This window comes from Rhinoderma darwinii, chromosome 1 (genome assembly GCF_050947455.1).
Source record: "Rhinoderma darwinii isolate aRhiDar2 chromosome 1, aRhiDar2.hap1, whole genome shotgun sequence".
NCBI classification, from domain to species: domain Eukaryota; kingdom Metazoa; phylum Chordata; class Amphibia; order Anura; family Rhinodermatidae; genus Rhinoderma; species Rhinoderma darwinii.
In genome coordinates, this window is record NC_134687.1 from 335203514 (window position 1) to 335223825 (window position 20312).

Genomic DNA, 20312 nt, shown 5'->3' on the forward strand with positions numbered 1-20312 from the left:
TTTTACAGCATTTATATGCCAATGCCAGAGTAGCAACCATACTTAATAAAAGGAAATAGGTCATTTATAGTATGAGGAGAACACGCATTTCAGTGTAGTCAATTGGGCATAGCAGTCATTAGAACATCTGGGATCTCTAACCTCAAGTGCATGGGTGTCATTGTAATATTTATTCTTAACAGTAAAGTATAGAAGGTTTAAAGAACAATTATAAGCTTATAATATGAGCACAAAGAGGGGGTGAGAGTGCTGGGAGATAGTCACCTAAATCTCTTTCAATATGAAATAAATCATTCAGTCTGGTCACGGAGACAGCTCCCTCATCACTCAAATTATACACTTGAAGATAAGCTCCCACCAAGCCCTATTGGGGTTTGACTAATTTACTGCACAGATACTGCATGTCTGTTGTAATAACAGGTAGGATGCATTGGGGTCGGCCATTTATCTGAATTAGACTTCTTCGCTCAATTCACAATGAATTATGCTGCCTACTCTGCTACTTTTTTTCATGAACCTTTTCATCCCTCTTGGGATCCTCTAATGTGGCAGGCAAACAAAATTGACAGCCTTGTCTAGTCAACAAGGGGGTATTCTCGGGAGAAGGCATTTAACTTTGTAGATGAAGCAAAGTATTAATCTGCCTGACCAAGGAATGGTAATTATCTCTTTGCACCCCATGCTGTCATGTGTGCGAAACACCCCAAAATATCATCTCTTGCCTTCATCTGTAAATTAATGGTGCCAGGGGAAATCTACCTTGTAATATTGGGGCAGATTACTCAAATGCATACATTAGGCATGAATAATGTAATTCATGGAATTATTTTTCAGTGTTTCTTATTTAACAAGATAACGAAAAGGATTAAATATGCACACGTTTACTTTTTGAAATTTATACACCACATATATACACCATATCTACTGTCTCCAAAGGTAAGTATGGTAAGATAAATGTCTAAGCTAGATAAAGCTAGGTTTGTCTAACCTGTGACTGATAATAATGTGAGAAGTTACATATTGTTTATAAAGACTCTTCATTATAAAATATAAAATGATATAGAAATAGTACAGACCAATAAAGTATTATACACATGTATATTATTTTTGTTTTCAGTTTCTAAGGATTGCTAAAAAACAATAATTAGGTATCATAACATGTATGATTTGTATAGTTCTGTTAAATAAAGAGGTGAAACCATCTTACCCCTCAATTTCCTGACCCCTGTACTGCCAAGCAAGGCGGCCACCACATCCAGACAGAGTATGAATGGAGAGGTGGCCAGACATGTCCCCAGTTCTCTTTACTCAAGGATATGGGAGTTATGGAAACAGCCAAGCAAGTTTGCTGCACAATCTACACCTAGGTGGAAATCCCAGAATTGGGACCGCAAAGCAGATACTACTGGAATATCCCTTGGATATGTCATATATGCTTAAAATGGGAAAACCTTTTTAACTATAGTGTATTAAAGCCTAACTCCACTCAAAATGTAAAAAAGTGTGACTGCATTTAACCCCCAATGTCCATGTTTTGTCCTTATGTCACACTCAAAAGAACCCAGGCTGCTTAGAAATGAGGAGTTGTTGGGAAGTTATTTTCGGCATACTTATATCCAACTTTAATTTTCTTTCCAAATAAAAATCTGCAGGGTTAATAAGTATAAAATAAAGAAATAAAATCTACAGTGCCCAGTGAGTTGGATAGTGTGGTTAACTGCAGTCACATTCGGAATGAGGTTTCCATGAGGTAGCAGCTCATGACTTTTAGTTGAATGACATTTTTAATGATAAAATATGTTACATTATTTAATAGATGGATTTATAGTAGATACAGTGCTTTCCGGTACTTTCATTTAAAATGACTGCAAATGTATAAAAGTAAACTAATTTCAATTAAAAATGCATAAATTGAAAAATAATTGAAAGTAGTATTGTTTAATTATTTTTCTACACTATACCTAACCTTTCAATCCATGAGATTGCCACTCTATTGTTTTAGGTCATATTCCCCAGCCAATAATAATATTATCTCTAAGTATTTTCAGACATTTTCCTTTCTAAAAACAGGTTGAATTTTGCAATACCATCCAATTAGGTTTTTTTTTTGTCTGTTTCCTGTATCTGGTCCTTTCAGTATAAAAACATATTTTTCTTCTCAGGAATAGAAGAAGAAAGATAACGTTAGAATACTACACAACTATTGCCCCATCCTAAATGTTCTATGGCAGTTTATAGAGGTCAATGTACCATCAAAAACCTGAAAGCCCCAACAAGAAGAAAAAGACTGACCATAAAATTGGTATTGACCAACTATTGTCCAAAACTAAAGGGTCTAAGGCAGTCTGAAGTGTTCAATGTAGCATCAAAGTGCAGATATCCAATAAAAGGAAAAAGATTAACCATTTCCCAATAGACCAAGCCTATTTGGATGAATTAAATAATAATATATTCATCCAATTAAATTGTCTAATTGCTAATACTGCAATAGGGTGAAGCCTATTCTCCCAACTAGGCTTTTTGTGGATTAAAAAATTAAAAAGACATATGCATTTTTTCAACATAAACAACAATGTAACTAGAGTAGGTTAAAAGGCCACGGTCATTAGGAAAATTAAAGTATTAAATATTTCCTTTGAGGGATGCAACTAATTGCTCAAGCTTAATTGGCATCAGGTCTATGGCTCAATATTAATATGTGATTCATGGTGAGACATGGCGACAACAGCCTACTAGGGACCTAATAATGGTCAAGGAGAAACTGGCTAAGGGCAACTTTGGTCAAATATAAATGGTGGCGGGCCCTTACATTTTGGAAAATATGATTAATGGCACTAATAATGCAGGATGATTATTGATATGTGGATCTCCTGTAGTTTATCATATTGCTCTACCTGCCTACATCTACAATAAACATGCTATCATTTACCTCTTTATTGAAGGCACTGTTCCTCCGAAAGGAACGCTTTCTAATTACTTGGTAATGTTTTATGTCTTAAACATTTTGCAGCTCTGGACCTTGCCAACTGCTCAGTGTCTTTCTGTTGATTAATGGCATTGTGTTTAATCAAAATTTAGAACCAAGCTCAAGCGTCTCTCGTGTGCAGACTGCAAACTGCCAAAGCACTTAGTGAAAGAAACGTGGCTGCAAACAATTGCAATGGCATGTCTGATTCCAAAGCCATGGGGTGCCATTAACCCTTATTTTGGCTGTAGTTCAGTGGAAATAAAATAAGATTAATTATGTTTATGCAGTTAAAGTAATACTTATTTTATCTACGTTAGCTGCATAAAAGTGAACCTTTTTAGCCAGAGTATTTTGTATTCCTGTAAACCCCACATGCCATTTTATGTGCATTCTCCTAAAACATATAGAGCTATTGAGTGAGCTAGAGTTGTCAAATTGTTACCCCACTACTTAAGCTAGTGATAAAGTGGTAGCCTCATGTTTTTCAAGAACAGAGTTCCCAATTTAAAACATTTACTAATGCTGTCTAATAGTTAGCGTAAACTTAAGGTCCCATTACATGGCCCAATATGGGTCGTCCAACGAGCCAGCTTGTTGATCGTCGCTGGTTTGCTCCTTTCACAAGTAGCAATGATTGGTTATGTATGGGGAAGAACAATCCTTACTACGATCGTTCATCTCCATGCATTTCCATCATGTCGGCAGCACATCTCCCTGTTTACACAGGGAGATGTGCTGCCAACAACGAATATATTTTGTGCTGTATAAACGTGCGGATCAGCCGATGAACGAGCGTTTGCTCGTTCATTGGCTGATTATTGCCTTGTTTACACAGGGCAATGATCAGGAACGAGCGTTCATATGAATGCTCGTTTGCTTAATTATTTTCCCGTGTAAAAGGGCTTTTAGACCAGGCTGGCACAAAATGCACCGAATTTATCACATTGGTGCATGCTGCATGATCATTTTGGCACATCTTGCATGACCTGTTAGACACTTTTCTCTTCCTTATACCACTTTTAATTGGACTTATTTTTGACCATTGTTTTTGTGCATTTTTGGTGCACATTGGCACATTTTAAGCCCCACCTTCTTTAGACAAGCAACACCCATTTTCCCTGCTAAACTATGGCCATTTTGAAACACAGTATTTAGTGAGGTGAAAAAATATTGCAAAGTTTTCTTTAGACACTTTCTAGACCCAGAATCTGTGCCATTGTAATTTTGAATGTTGATTCTTAAGGGCTATGAATGATGGTAGATGGTTTAATCGAAGACTATATGAAAAAAAAACTGCAAAAACACTGAATGTGTAATTTATGCTTAATAGGTCATTTAAAGGTTTCAAATTTGGATATTATTGACACTTCAAAAGAAGGAAATTAATCAGTTGAAAAATTTTGTTAACATGTTTATTAAGGCTTGGAAATGTAAAATTTATTTCTAATTTGGGTATTTTATTTCCCTTCACTCTTTTCATTTTAGTGGTTTTCAAGAGAAAAAATAAAAATTAAAAATAATTATTTGTCAGGAAAAATACTTACATTTGTTAATTTGGATTTTTATGACCTTGTCATGCAACCGTTCACCGTTGACGTTAAGTGATTTTTTAATACCATTACTGAACTACTAAAATGAATGCTAATATAGAATCAAGTGCTAATGTCATTGCAATAAAAAAAAAGTCAGACTGCTAAATCAAATAATGCCAAGTTAAAAAAAAAAAAGGCAAGCATAGCTGATCTATGCTTCTCTTGAGAAACTTTTTGGGAAACAATCAACTATGTAGAACAACTAAAAATATCATCATTTGAAGAAGACAATAATTTAATACCAGGAAAAATCCTTAATCCTGAAAAAAATCCAAGAAAATATAAAATAAATTACGTTTGATAAACTATTTCATTATCCAATTCAGGATGAATCATGGATAGATCTGTGTAAGGCCTCATGCACACGGCCGGCCACCGACACCCGCGGGCTGCGGGCCGCATTTTCGTGCCGTGCTCCGATACAAAGTATGGTAGCAAGGCCCGCTAAAAACGAAAATTAGGACATGCTCCATATTTTCCGGCACGGTTCTACGGCACGGACACCCTTCCGTAGCGATACGGAAAGGTGTCCATGGCTAATAGAACCCGACGGGTCCGTAATTGCGGACCGTATTGCGGTCCGCAATTACGACGTTTTTTTTACGATCGTATGCACGGGGCCTTATACAGTATATTATATAACTTGTTTTACTTGTGCTAGAAGTAATCGCTAGAATAAAACTTTACCTTTACTTTCAACAAAAGAACACACAAAGGGACACACAAAAATCAAATGTATAGAAAATTAATACCTAATAGGCTCCAGAGATAGATTATCAGAGAAGTAGCTGGGTTGATACCATACATAACCTTATCATAACCCCATTACTAGTCTACCGAAAGCAGAATAGCTGCTTCAATAAGAGCAATCCCACTCTAGAACCTCACTGTTAGCCCTGCACCTATACCTGCCAACAGGAAATTATTACTGATATGGCACATGGATAAATAATTAGCCGAATACTAGCCATGCCATTTGATTATCGTTAATCTACACTATTTTTATGTTGTCCAACGTGTGAAGATTATGCAGTAAAAACAAAAACGCCAGACTGAAGTATACACAAGATAGAACATTATGGCCTCAACGAAAGCAAATATTATCAAGACCAACAAGAGTTAATGCCTATATACATACAGATAATACCTACACTATACATATGAAAGCAGAATATTTTTTTTTACGATACTGTGGAAATTATCTTACCAACTAAATGAACAATATAATATTTGACATCAAGGCACAGCATTACACGTTCATTAATAATTGGCAGGCCTGGACTACATGTCTACATTCACCATGCTGGCAAGAGAAAATGGTAGATATGAAGAGTATTATCAAATATTTTAAACGCTGATGTAACTGAGATTTATACATTTAAAACCTTTCCTTAGTGTAAAGGATAAACAGGACTTCTGGTTCTATAGAGCACATCTCTAAAATAAAATAACTTGGCAAAAGTTTTTTTGTGTACATAACTGCTTTAGATAAGTATGTAGCCATCTTTAACTTGACTCTGATAACTTGCTGCAGCGTGATATCACACAACAAAAGCCATTGAAAAAGTCATTGAAAAAGTCAAGTTAAAGTTGCTTGACACCATGTATTTAATGCGTTAAAAGTCAAGATAAAGACGGTTACATCTGTAATTAGATTATTGGACTTTATATGCTAAAAATGCCATGAAACTTGTATTTCTCTTGTAAGTAGTACACATCATTCTCCCTCTGATCACTCATTTTCTATGATAATGTTTAAAAATAATACAAATAAAGATTTTAAAAGAAAAGAAGGTAGAGGTGAAAAAGGTTTTTACTATATAACTTTTTTTTAAGGGCATGTTCAGAAGTGGCGGCATTCCACTGCAGTCAGGTCGCAGTGGAAATCTGCAGCAGCCTTTCTTTCCTTTGGTTTCTATAGATTTTTAGGTAACTTAGTTTAGACGTTGTGGAAAGTAACTGTGCGGAATTTAGGCGCAGCGTGCACAGTCTGTTGCGGAGAAGCAGCGGATTTTCACTGCGGATTTCAGAAAGCTGAAATCTGCGGCAAGTCCATCGTGATATCCACCACATTTGAATTAACTGGCAAATCTGCAAATTGTGCTGCAGATTCGGCCGCAGCAAAATCTGTAGTGGAAAATTTCTGACTCGTCTGAACATGCCCTTAGGTGTTGGGATTGTGACAAGAAATTCTACATTTTCTTAGACAGAAAGAAAAAAAAAGTCCCAAATTTAAATAGAAAAATGTCAAAGTGGTGATAATTTAAAAATTGTAGCTCGTCATATCATTTTTGTAACCTAATGTACAGCATTTCATAACATGAACACTTTGAGGCATGACTAAATGTATTTTTAAGCACAATTATAATGTAGTCCTTGCACAATGTGTCATCTACTGTCCAATATGATTTTTTTGTGTCTATACCTTATTACGATAGAGAATCCAGATTCAAAAAGATCTGAATTGGTGTTTCCTATTACAGCATTGGAAGCCAATGCCAAGTCTGAAACTTGCAATCACATAACAAATAAGAGGTATATTTACACAAAGAAGTTCAAGTAGTATTCCTTGGGAAGTGGTAAAATTAGCGGTTATGGTTAATTCCTAGGGAAGTGGATAAATTAGTGGTTAAGGGTAACAATTAAATTACACAATTACTGGCATTTCTCAAGTAACATTCCAAAACAAAACCCATTGCCAATATATCTCCATCGCAACATTTGATGTTTTAATTTCAAAATAAAAATGAACATTTGTGGAATATATTTTATATAATATTCTAATATTTATTTTTTTCACATTTACATGTAGTGGTAGAAAACAAATATCAATTGGAATTTTTTTGGAATACAAATACCGTGGAATACTTTAATACTATTATGGAACGTGTAGAAAATTGTATTCATGTTTTTGTAACTTATTCTCAGAATTACAAGGAATTTTAGTTAATTATCTCCATAGAACTATAGAAAAGCTTTTACTTTAGGAATACTGTAAATTGTGTTTGGTTACTAATTAGCCAAATCTGAACAAAGTTATCTGAATCACTTCCCAAGCTGGAGAGGCCAATAAGTGCTAACAAGAGGCAGGTAATGTTCTTTTCGCATCATCACCTGTGCTGTTAATATTATGCAGTGGCTCATCCAAGTTACCATGATAATTTATTCCAACACACCTGTTGTATACAGGAGTCAGGTAATCTGGCATCAGAAGGGTGTTATGGATGCCACTAATGCACCCTGAAGACCCCGAAAGCTATTCATAAGGTGGATGCAAAGTCTAGGTGCAATCCTCTTGTCTTCCTTCCCAACCTACATTTGTTGTGCTAACAATCTCATGGCAGCAGCTCATTTGGCATTTGTTATGGACTTATAATGACTTATGCTTCATTCCAAGACAAGTAAAGATCTCTTTACTACAGTAAGTTCACTATTTGTCTCTTTATATGCCCGTGGAATGGATAAATCCACTTTTCACCATCAAGCAGTAGACAAGCAAAAAAATAATATACTCAAAATAAAAAAATACATATATTAATACACTCTGTATATTATATACAATGTCACTAATATAATTTTCCTAATCTATCTATCTATCTATCTATCTATCTATCTATCTATCTATCTATCTATCTATCTATCTATCTATCTATCTATCTATCTATCTATCTATCATCTATCTATCTATCTATCTATCTATCTATCTATCTATCTATCTATCTATCTATCTATCTATCTATCTATCTATCTATATATCTATCTATCTATCTATCTATCTATCTATCTATCTATCTATCTATCTATCTAATATCTGTCTGTCTGTCTGTCTATCTATCTAACTTTTTATCTATTGTCTATCTATATATCTATCTCAGGAGAATAGCTATAGAGGGTATAGAGGTACCAGTTGCCCTGGAGCCCGAGTGGGCCCTAAGGCTCCGATGCCACCTAAGAAGACACCAGTTTTATAAATGGCAGATGTTAAGTGAGGGGCTCTGGTACAGATTTTGCATTGGGACCCAGGAGCTTCAAGTTACGCCTCTGATCTATCTGTCTTTCTATCCTATTGAGATTTATCCATTACATTTAGTCAATTTGTGCTCCATTTATTAAGTTTTTATACTAATGAGGATAAAAAATGCATAGCTTGTTTTCATTTTGGGAAAAAACAGACGAACATAAAGTAAATTACATGCAGGAAAGATTTATACTTTTTGTTAATTTGCTTAAAGAAAATTTATTTTCGTTTAACATAAACTTTAAAGGCTATAAACTTGTGCAGTCATTTTTTTTATTAAATATATATAATTGGTGATAATAAACATTTTTCTTATTTACATTTGTTACAAATTTTTTTATTGTTTTTGTGTTGCAGTTTCCATGTATCCTCTATACATAGAAACTGCATCAAGCTCTCTCAGCCAAATCTGTCAGTTCAGCTGAACTAATGGCTCGACTGAGAGCGGCACCTATGTGTTTCTACCACTCAACATAACCCTATTAGCGATAACATCTAAGTTGATGATCTTCGATGTGATTGCTATTAGGGTTATCCTTCATTTAAGAGGTACAGAGGAGCCGCTCTCAGCCGAGCCGTTAGCTCAGCTGAACTGGCAGATTCATCTAACAGCGTTTAATGCCGTTTCTTTGTATAGAGGTTACAAAGAAGCTGCATCTCAAAAACACTAGAACATTTTTAATAAATGTAAACCAGAAGAATGTTTATAATCACCATTTACATACAAATAATAATAATAATAATTATTATTATTTAAAAAAATGGCTACAAAGGTTTTCATAGCCTTTAACACAACTCACTATGACACAATACTTTACTGCATATTATATATATATATTATTATGGGGTAATTGTTACTACTGTTATATTTAAGGACAACCATTAAACATTTAAGGATAAGCTCGACATTCTCCCCCAACAGGTAATAGTACTGGCTCCTAAAATAGGTACACTTCTTTTATCACACTGTAAAAGGGTCTTTCTTATAAGACAATTACACTTCAAAACCAGGGCATCTAGAAGGTGGTGCAAGGACAAAATAGTAGGAGCACCCACATTACAGCCCTGGGACATTAGTACAGCTTCAGGCATTAGGCTGAAAAGGACATTTGGGTTGAGCATTGCCTGGGGAATTTTCATGCTCTCAGTCAACCATCATCCTCCAAATACCCACTAGTGTAACCCAGTATTAGCATCTATAGTTAGAGATTCTTAAGGTATCCAAAACGGTTCACACACAGTAAATTTTCATGCTGCATTTTAGGTCATTTTATATACAAATATAAAGTATCAGGAATACACATGGGTGTTTTCAAGTTTCTTTAACTTCCAATGTGTTCAGTTGTGTTGATCATGGACACAGCTTCATGCAGGTTTTTATCTATATTTATTGTGTTAATACATGCAAAGTGCTAATATGAATTCTTATGTGTTATGCTAAAAAGTAACTCTGATCTGGTGTAGCTACAAAATAAAGCATCAGCAACAAAAGCAAGCACAACATAAAGATGTATGTAATAAAATCTTACAAATGTTTGAAAATAAAGGTGTACACTTTCCTGTGTTTAGGTAAGTAACTTATTGAAACCCATGTGGATGAGCTGTAGGGCTTTGGAGTTCCAAAAAAAATGAATTGTTAGTTTCTAAGATCTTAAAGGGAATCTTTGAAGTAAAGTATTTGGGAGCACCAAGCATCATGCATAGCTTTTGAATAATAATATACATAGCCGAGAATATGATATAAATCCCTATGCCTATTTGTAATACGTAGTTTTGTGGTCACTGCATTATACAACAGAATAATTATTTTTACAGATTTGCCTCTTCTGCAAATTGACCAAGTGAAACTATAAGAAGGTATAAATAATAGTTGTGTCATAAAGCTCAAAAGCAATATCTACACCATGCTACAATCTCATCTGCTGTCATGATAGTAAAACTATTTGTTCTGACTAATGAAGATTAGTTCTATTGGTTTTAACAGATGGATTGCTCTCTTTACACTTTCTCAATTGTTATAGGTTAAACACTATAATTGTAGCATTTGAAGAGCAACTTAAAGAGAAAATATTTGTATAGTAGGACAAATGAAGGATATTCCTAATAGTGGAAACGTTTTCCACATGGAAAATACTGCCAATTGAGCCAGATATGTTGTATTGTGTGTCAACATTCCAATGGTGAAATCTTAAAGCACTGGTTACATTGGGGGACAAATAATACCAACTATGGTCAGCATTAAAGAAAAAAATGTTATGGAGACTTGCATTTCCCATGAATTGTCAGGATGCAATACTTTACCAGGAACATCTGAGATGCAGAAAAGTGTTAATTTACCAGGAAGAATATGCTTGTGATTATGGGAGACCCTCAGTGGTTAAGGTCGTGTGCACACGACCGTATTTTTCATCCGTAATTACGGACCGTAATTACGGACCCATTCATTTCTATGGGCTACGGACACCTTTCCATATTTTTATGGATGGGTGTCCCCTACGTAGGAATGATCCTTAAAATATGTTCTATTCTTGTTCGTAATTACGGCACGGACTCCCCATAGAAGTCTATGGGTACTTCCGTAATTACGGACGGCTACGGATGTGCACCCGTAGCCACTCGTAATTACGGAAGCGTTGCTAGGCGATGCCAGGTTTGCAGATGTTGACATCATTTGTGGTTTTCTTCTTCGTTTTGCGGATCCATATATATGGATGCATTACGGATGCACTACGGACCGTATTTGCGGATGCTGTTCTGTGTATGCGGATAAGTTACGGATAACTACGGATCCGTATTTATGGATGGATGAAAATGCTGTTGTGTGCATGGGGCCTAAGATGTGACTCTTTCTATCAATGTCCTGTGTCAAAGAAGAATTAGGCCCCATGCACACGAACGTGCTTTTGCGGCCGCAATTCCACCGAAAATCCACGGGAGAATTGCGGCCCCATTCATTCCTATGGGCCCATGCACACGATCGTGGTTTTCACAGTCTGTGCATGGCCCATGAGCCTGGACCGCAGAAAGAATGGACATGTCTTATTACGGCCGTGTTCTGCGGTCCAGGCTCATAGGAAATAATGGACGCGGCCATGTGCACGGCCCGCGATTTACGGACGGCTTGCGGGTGATACACCGCGGTCGGCCTGAAGGTGATACACCACGACCGGCCGACCCGAAAATCACGGCTGTGCAGATGGCTACGGTCGTGTGCATGAGGCCTTAATTGAAGCCACTGTATGTTTAGTTGGGATATGGTGAAGCATATGGACCAGTAGTGTAATATTCTATTCTAAAAACAATAGAAAAGCTACAAAATGTTCATACATTGGATGCCGTGGGGTTTAGGACTCAAACGGTAATGTCCTCACAGTTATAGGCAATAAAAACCCTCACTGGAAAGGTGTACGGCTACTGACAAATACACAGTGGTATATGATATCACTGGCCTGTTAGACATAACAGGGCAGATGAAAACTACTGAGGGCCAAGGTGGTGGAGATGTAGTTCTCACAATGTCCCTAAAAGTGACAGGGTGGCCGAGTCAAGCATAAAGTCTGAGGATGGTTCTAGTAATTGAACACAATCAATGCATAATATGTCAACAGCGTTATAATGTTAGTTGATTGTCAGTTTTGATTAATAACATTCAGTTATTTAAGTGATTTGTTCAGTTTAAGGTAATGCATATACTAACAGGAATATTGTTTGTACACAGTATACCCCATTTTTATTTAAATATGTAATCCGTTACCCTAATATATATAGCTGTGTTCTCTCAGACTGTACCCTTTATTGAAATGATTGGAAAAATAGGGGAAGAGGTTTTGTTTGGGTAGCTCACAGAGTACAGTGGATGTTTCTAGCTCAGGGTAGGAGTGCCATTCTCTAGTGTACATGGAGAGAAGGCACAGACTCACAGATATGGAGAGAAGGGAGATGGAGGAGGTATAAAAGTGTCTGACTAAATAATCATCGCCATAAAATAAAAATGTCTGACTATGGTTGCCATTTTCTTTACCGATTTACAATGGAAAGAGCACAAACATCTACCCTAACAAGAAAAAAATACTCTGTAAACTAAGAGATGAGGAATATTCTTAAGTTTTATTATTTGGACTGAGAAGCTTTTTAGTGAGTTTGTATGTGATGTACTGTATGATGAGTATGGGAAACTACATGTACTGATACCATGTCTTGTTTCATGATTATGCTTTAGATTTACCACTTCAATTTAAAAATAAAATGATGAAGTATCAGGAGATGTTTCTTCAAAAATACTTACAGGGAGAATGTGTTGAAATGTCTTCATCATATTTCACTGATCATACTATACCTTATTAGAAAGATTCAATTATCATGCTTTATTGAAAATACAAATGTCTAATATCTTTAATTATCTGTCGTGGCTACGGCCTAGTTTATATGTCTCTTTTGAACTACGTTTCGCGTGTACGTCGGGAAAGCTCTATTAGGGCTTTATTATCCCGAAAGTGGCCAAAAGACTATCCTCTGGTATACCGTTAGTATACCTTTTTTTTAAAGGATGGAATAGCATAGTAGTCTATGCTATTCCATCCTGAGTGATCTCGTAAAGAAAACGTATGACGCGCTGTATACATTTGTTTTGCATCCATCACAGATATATGTTAAACTTATACGTCGGGGTTATTCCCAGAGGAGTCCCAGAGAAGAGCATCAAGTAGTGCTCGGCCCGGGAAAACTACTGACATCACTATCCAAATATGACTTTAGGAGCTTCCCCAGGGCCGGAGTCCCCAGTCAGAGCATTTCCAATGCTCTTGCTGGGGACTCCAGCATTGTAAGCTCCTGACGTCACTGCCCATATTTGGACAATGACTTCAGGAGCTTCCCCAGGCTCTGAGTCCACGGCCAAAGTGCTTTCGATGCTCTTGCCGGGGACTCCGGTGATGTAAGCACCTGACATCAGGAGTTTCAGCTAGGACTGCGGTTCAGGTGGAGCTCTGCCAGGGAAATATGAACGACGTATCCTCCTTTATGCCTATACAGTGGAATGCAATGAAGTCTTCTGTCGTAGGTATACATCGAAAATCCTCCCAATGTATCCCTTCAATGGAAGGCAATACGCTGATGTGAATGGGGCCTAAGAAATCCATACACTGTCAGCTCTGGTCAACCTTGTTCTTATTGTATACATCTACAGTACTATTAATTGTACTATAACACTAAAGAGTCCTTTGGAATGAGCATTGTCAACAGAAGTCTTTGTGGTAGATATGGAGCATATATTAGTTGTGCAATTTTTCCCTTCTTTATAAAGTGAAAGTGAATGTCCGCCTTTTAACATCTTGCAATTTTTAGGGCCAGCGTGCTGTGCTTATTAATTTCTTATTAATATATTGTTTATAGAGGTGGGAGTTCCATTTTTCTGATACAGAGCTCAAAGGGGGAACTTATTAAGACTGGCGTTTCATATGCCAGTCTTATTCTGAAACAAGCTGGAATTAGATGCAACAAATGTATTAAGAGGCACAAGTGTTGCATCTTCGGCTGTCCATGTGCCACTGAGTGAAATCTACATCTGCCAGGAGCTGGCTTGTGTTTCTACTATAATTGACAGCAGTTTTTACTGAAGTGGTCCAAAAGTTGTAATATTTGAAACGTTAAATTACCCTTATAGACTTTAATGTTAAAATTATGACTGCCTACAGGACCAATATGTGGAGCTTAGAAGCTCACTGCACACCACTGAGTTAACTGGATAACAGTATTTTCTTTCTCCTAGTTGTGTGTGCACGTTTATCCCTTAAATATATGTCTGTGCAGGGGATTTGGAGCTCTGTATAAGAAAAGAATAACTATGACCGCTATAAAAGTATATAAAAAAAAAATCAGCAAAGAATTTTAGACCTTCTGAGATAAAAAAAATAGTTTAAAAAATGAACATTTAATTTAAGTAATAAAAAAACAATGTTCTTCTAGATTAATGTTTGTAGGAATAGCTGAATAGCAATGTGGTGGAACACACCAAAATCTACAATGTTCACAATACAGTACAAAGTACTAACCTGTCTCTACTTCGTCGTGAAGGGAAAGCAGCATTGCAACCAGATACCGTGCAGACGTGCATCTCTTTTAGATGAACATTCCTGTAGTGCAGCTTTACACTGTATGAGCTTTTGAAACTCTTTTTGCACACATAGCAAATTTTAGGGTCTGGGCTTGAGCACAGGTCCCCCTCTGGAGAGAACTTTTGTGGGCTTCCATAACTCAAGGATGAGGCTAAGCTTTCATGAAGTGCAGCCATGCCAGCACTACCCCCATTGTAAAGTCCGTAGTGGCTCATGTAAAACATATCATATGTAGGGTCTGTAAACTCTTCTTTTACCTTTATGACAGCCTGCTGATGAAAGTCAATATGATTTTCATAGGATTTATCATTTTCTGTCCTAATATTGCCTTCTTTGTGAATTGGAAGGTTGTCATCCTCCATTGGATCATCACAAAACTTTGCCTCCGAGGATTCGGATTCATTTTCAAAATCTCTTTCATGTTCCTGGTCTTCAGACGTTATACTGTTTGCTCTAGTGTCTGAACGCATAATACACCTGTTACTGCTTGTTTTTGAGTAACTGTTTATTGACAATCCTGGGCTCACCTCACCTTGAGAATCATGGCACATGTCATTTGTAGAAGGGCCATGATCAATGTTTTCTTCTTCATCATCATCATCAAATTCATCAGCAGTATCAATGACTTCCTTCTCAATTTTAACTGGCATACTAGATTTTCGTGGCTTTTTCTTAGGAGCAAGATCTGTATTAGAGTCCTGTGTTGACATGTTAATCACAGTTGATTGGAGCTCTTGAGGCAGAGGAGGAAGAGGCTGATCTACCCCTAAAGGTGCTGGCAATATTGGACTAGTAGGTAGCGATGTTGGAGGACTCACTAGGTCTCCTGAATTAAGTAAACTTCTGTAAAAAGGAGGAACAGGCTGTACAGTTTTTAAGGATGGAAACACTAGTTGACTGGCAAGTGAATTTTGCAAGAGAGGATCCAAAGGTGGCGTTGAAAAGCCCATTGGAGGTCGACCAGGGCTGGTTAAAGATAAGCTTGATTTTGTACTTGCTATTACAGGTGTCGCAGCGCCAGATGTTGCACGAATAAGATCTTTATCTCTATTGTTTCTTAACATTGGCATGTGAAGTCGGGGATTGGGATTTGCACTATGCCGATTTCTACTTCTAAGGGAACTGAAAACCATGTTACAACCTTCAATAGTACATCGGTGTTTTATCTTAAGATGTACAGCATTGTAATGGATTTTTAGTGTTCCTTTATCATAAAAGGTTTTGCCACAAGCATTGCAAAATACCCTGCCTTTCCGTGATGAAGATCCCATCCTTCTCATTCTGTGAATCTTGAAAGAACTTTTGACATGCTCAGACTTATTTATGTCACTGACAGGAGTAGAGGCTTGAGAGGGAGAGGCATTGTTTGGCTCTGTTTTTGGCTCTACATTTGTGATGCTACTCAAGGCATTTCTATTGGACGTTTGCTCATTCCTACTATAAGGCATAGGGGAGACCTCATCCTCACTGGTCTCTTCACATTCATTCTGATTTGAATTGTTGGGTTCACGCAACCTCAGTCCGGGGTGCTCTAACATGAACCCATTAGGAGGTAATCCAAGCATTGGAGCAGAGACTGGGTTGATATACTGGAATGGAAGGAGAAATGCAAGGCTATTGGGCATGTTCTCAAAGTGGTGAATGCTAGAAGGGTTACTGTTTTCCAAGTGTGATAGCACACTTGGGCTTCTGGTACGATTGTTGCCTTCAATAAAAGTTCTTATATCTGAATCAACTTTTGAAGAAGGCACAGTAACTGACTGTCCTTCCTTTTCTTGAATGGCCATGAGCTCCACAATGGACTTGGTCTCTCCGAACCGTAGAAACTGCTGTAAAGTGATAATCTCCTCTTCTCGAGACATAATTGCCCAACGATCCAGGACTTTGCCAGCAGTATCCTGAAAGAAAAGTATATGCATTAGTACTTATATAACTATATCTTAAAAAAGAAAATGAGGGGAAAGCAACAACTGTGTATACCTAAGACTTTCAGTCAGTCGACAGGTGTGAGAGGGAGCAAATCCAGGAGCCTGTGTAGAGTTCTTACCAACCCACCCCCTCCCTAACAAGAGCATTTGGATTTATTAGTACATTAATTTTCTATTGCATTATATACTATGCATACCTAACAACATTTGCATCCCATATCAGGGGTCGATTTTAGTCCTGCCCCTGCTCTGCTTAACAACAACAACAACAGCAACAACCCTAAAATAGGGTTAAAAAAAACAACTTCCCTTTTTAATGCACTTTTACAAGAACCAAACTCAATCTGGGGTGTCATTTGTTGTTGGATGGTATGCTTAAATAAAAACAAGAAAAACACATAATTGGCGCTATGCATAAAAATGAATGCAGGGAAATATATAATTGTAAAATAAAAGCAAAAATCTGACTGGTTACTACAGGCAATACCATTGCACATGTGTGAACTACTGGGTTGTATGCATGATCCTCACTCTCACTCATTTCAGCTAAAATGAGATATATAACTTGCCATGTACAGTATACATTTCTGCGTAATTGCCTGTAACTCTTCTCGTATGTTCTTGGTTAAACTTTACACTGAATTTTATTCCCAAATGTAAATATACTGCTAGTGATATTCACAAGAATCAAGTCCGATGCCACTGCAATTAATTTATATTGCCAAAACCAGACATGTAAGATTTTGAAACCGGCCAGTGCCAAACAATATCAATGCACTTCACAAGTAGAAATCCAAAAGGTTACTAAGCAACAACACAGTCTGGATAAGAAATTAAAGACAAATAAAAAATGTACTATTTTGGAAAGTAAGCCTGTGGTTATTGTAAAAATAAAGCATGTTTCCAGACAGGAATTCTGCTTTAAACTCTTCCAACATTTTGGTAGTCCTTAAAATATTTTTACAGCTTTTAATAATGCTTCTATGAACATGGATCCTAAATGAAATGCTTTATTAGATAGTACCCTAAACTACCAACATTCAATTTACTCCTTATATGTACAACTACTTGTATATTTCCATATGTTTTTATAGACTATTATGCTGTAGTTACACAGTTGTGTGTTATGCCCTCCAATAGAAGACATGGATCGCTGTTTCCAAATATATTTTCTCTGTATGAAGTGCTTCAAAAGTCTTTTCGAAGCAACATCCAATGAGTGGTAAGACACCTTCCAAACAAATCCAAAAGGAAAAAGCATAATTTCAATGCTGGCATACAGTATATGGGATGGATGCAACGTTGACAAGACAACAGTCCCTGGTCACAGTTTAACCAGATATGACGGAAGTCGACAACATTCATCCCAAATTATTTCTTTAGTTGTCCCGTATTTCCACAATATAGCCTTGAAAAAGACCCTTGTGTATATGTTGAAAGGTTGCTATTGTGGGAACAGTGGATTCCTAAATAAATAATTTGTCCTGGATAGATGCTGTCGGCATCATTTGTACCAAACAAATGTTCATTGGAGTTCAACATCAAAGACATGATACATAACCCTCTTAAATTGAGTTATGTTAAAATCTTTGAGTTAAGCCTTATAAAATTATTACTATAATGTCTAGTTAGAAATAGCTGGATGTTTGTTATAGTCCTCTATGTACCCATACAGCCATGAGCATTCCGGTTGATCATCAGTCTGACTAAAGGATGACAGGGGCGCGTATTGAAACCAATACTCATCAATGCGTGATCTGTCAAGTTTTTTGAGATGAGGAATACCTAGACCTCCTACAATCACTATTTGGCAATGTGAAATCATGTTGTCCAACATCTTAAAGTTTTTAGATCTCTGGAGTAGAAATATTGCCGCTGCTGATTCTATTGTTCTGCTAAAAACATAATAAAGCCAAGAAACCATTCATAGATTGCTCCAGGGAGGACTTTTGTGCGCCTGGCTGACCGAGGGAGAATACTCCGCTGGGGACACTCCTCTAGACTGGCAGGTCACGCGGGTACCCGTAAGACCCCGGATCTGATTGCCCGTCATTTCTGCTGGCCCATGCTGCCCAAGGACATTATGGACTTTGTTTCTTCCTGCTCAGTGTGTGCTGCTAACAAGGTCGCTCACTCCAGACCTGCTGGCCTGCTCCAGCGATTGCCTGTGCCCGATGCTCCCTGGCAGCATATAGCTATGGACTTTATCACTAACCTGCCTCTCTCTGCTGGATGCAGTACTGTCTGGGTGGTGTTGGATCGATTTTTGAAGATGGCCCACTTCGTTCCTCTTACCGGTCTTCCTTCTGCTCCTCAACTGGCCAAGCTGTTCATCCAACACATCTTCCGCCTGCACAGCTTGCCGCAGCATATTGTGTCTGATCGGGGGTTCAGTTCACAACGAAGTTCTGGAGAACCCTCTGCGGACTCCTATGTGTAAAGTTGGACTTTACCTCGGCCTACCATCCTCAGTCCAATGGTCAGGTCGAGAGGATCAATCAGATCTTGGAGAACTACTTACGCCACTTCATCTCCAAGCAGCATGATGACTGGGCGCAGTTGCTCCCATGGGCTGAATTATCTTACAGTAATCACAGCAGCGAGTCCACACAGAAGACACCGTTCTTTATAGTCTATGGCCAACACCCACAAATTCCTCTCCCGGTGCCTGATACAACCGAGGTACCAGCTGCTGACACGGCTTTTAGGGACTATCTTCAGATCTGGCAGCAGACTCGATCCTCCATCCTGCTGGCGGTCGACCGCATGAAACGGAAGGCGGATACAAGGAGAAGAGAACCGCCTCAGTTTCTTCCTGACACGAAGGTCTGGCTGTCCTCCAGGAATATTCGACTGAGGGCCATACAAATTTGCTCCCAGGCTCCTCGGACCCTTCAAAATCCTGCAGCAGATCAACCCTGTCGCCTACAAGCTTCGGCTGCCTCCTACCCTCAGGACCCCCAACTCCTTCCATGTCTCTCTCCTGAAACCAGTGGTTCTGAACCGCTTTACCAAGACTCCTAGCCCTGCGGTTGCCTCCAGCGGCCCTTCAGACGCCTTTGAGGTTAAGGAGATCTTGGACACCAAGAGAGTGAGAGGAAAGACTTTTTATTTGGTGGAATCGGGGGGGTTTGGTCCTGAAGAGAGGTCCTGGGAGCCAGAGGAGAACCTCAATGCTCCTACCCTTCCAAAGTTTCTCTCTCACTCTGGTCCCAAGAAGAGGGGGTATACTGTCATGTCCATGGCTGTGGGCCGTCAGGTTCACTCTCCTCCTGACCACCGAAAAATGGGTCTGCGAGCGCTGGCCCCAGTCTCCTCCTCAGGAGATGCCACCGCTCAGTTCCACTTACCTCGGCCTGGTCCCGTAGCAACAAAGCAGAAGAAATGCTAGCACAGGCTTCCAGTATCCGTAGTTTCAGTTGCTGCACATCTCGTATCTTCACAGCATAGACAATTGACTTCAGATGACCCCAAAGATAAAAGTCTAAGGGGGTCAGATCGGGAGGCATTTCTTCTGCTGTGTTGCTATCAGTGTGTGAAGAGTGGGAGAAGAGGGTTGCATTGACAATCCAACACAATGGGCAGCACTTTGAACACATTTTATAAGTGGTCAGAAACTCGTAAATAACTCATGAAAGAATAAAGTAACGTTAAAACCAAGCACACCATTGTTTTTCTTGTGAAATTCTCGAT

The 20312-nt window shown here is 38.1% G+C and overlaps 1 protein-coding gene across 2 annotated transcripts in view; it reads right to left on the reverse strand.

The window, feature by feature from the left end:
* Positions 1-20312, reverse strand: part of BNC2 (basonuclin zinc finger protein 2) — a 382515-nt gene that overhangs the window by 13914 nt on the left and 348289 nt on the right. For both annotated transcript variants that reach the window (XM_075825666.1, XM_075825667.1), the window contains exon 5: positions 14629-16589. In XM_075825666.1, the coding sequence (XP_075681781.1) occupies positions 14629-16589 (1961 nt within the window). The remainder of the gene's footprint in view (positions 1-14628; positions 16590-20312) is intronic.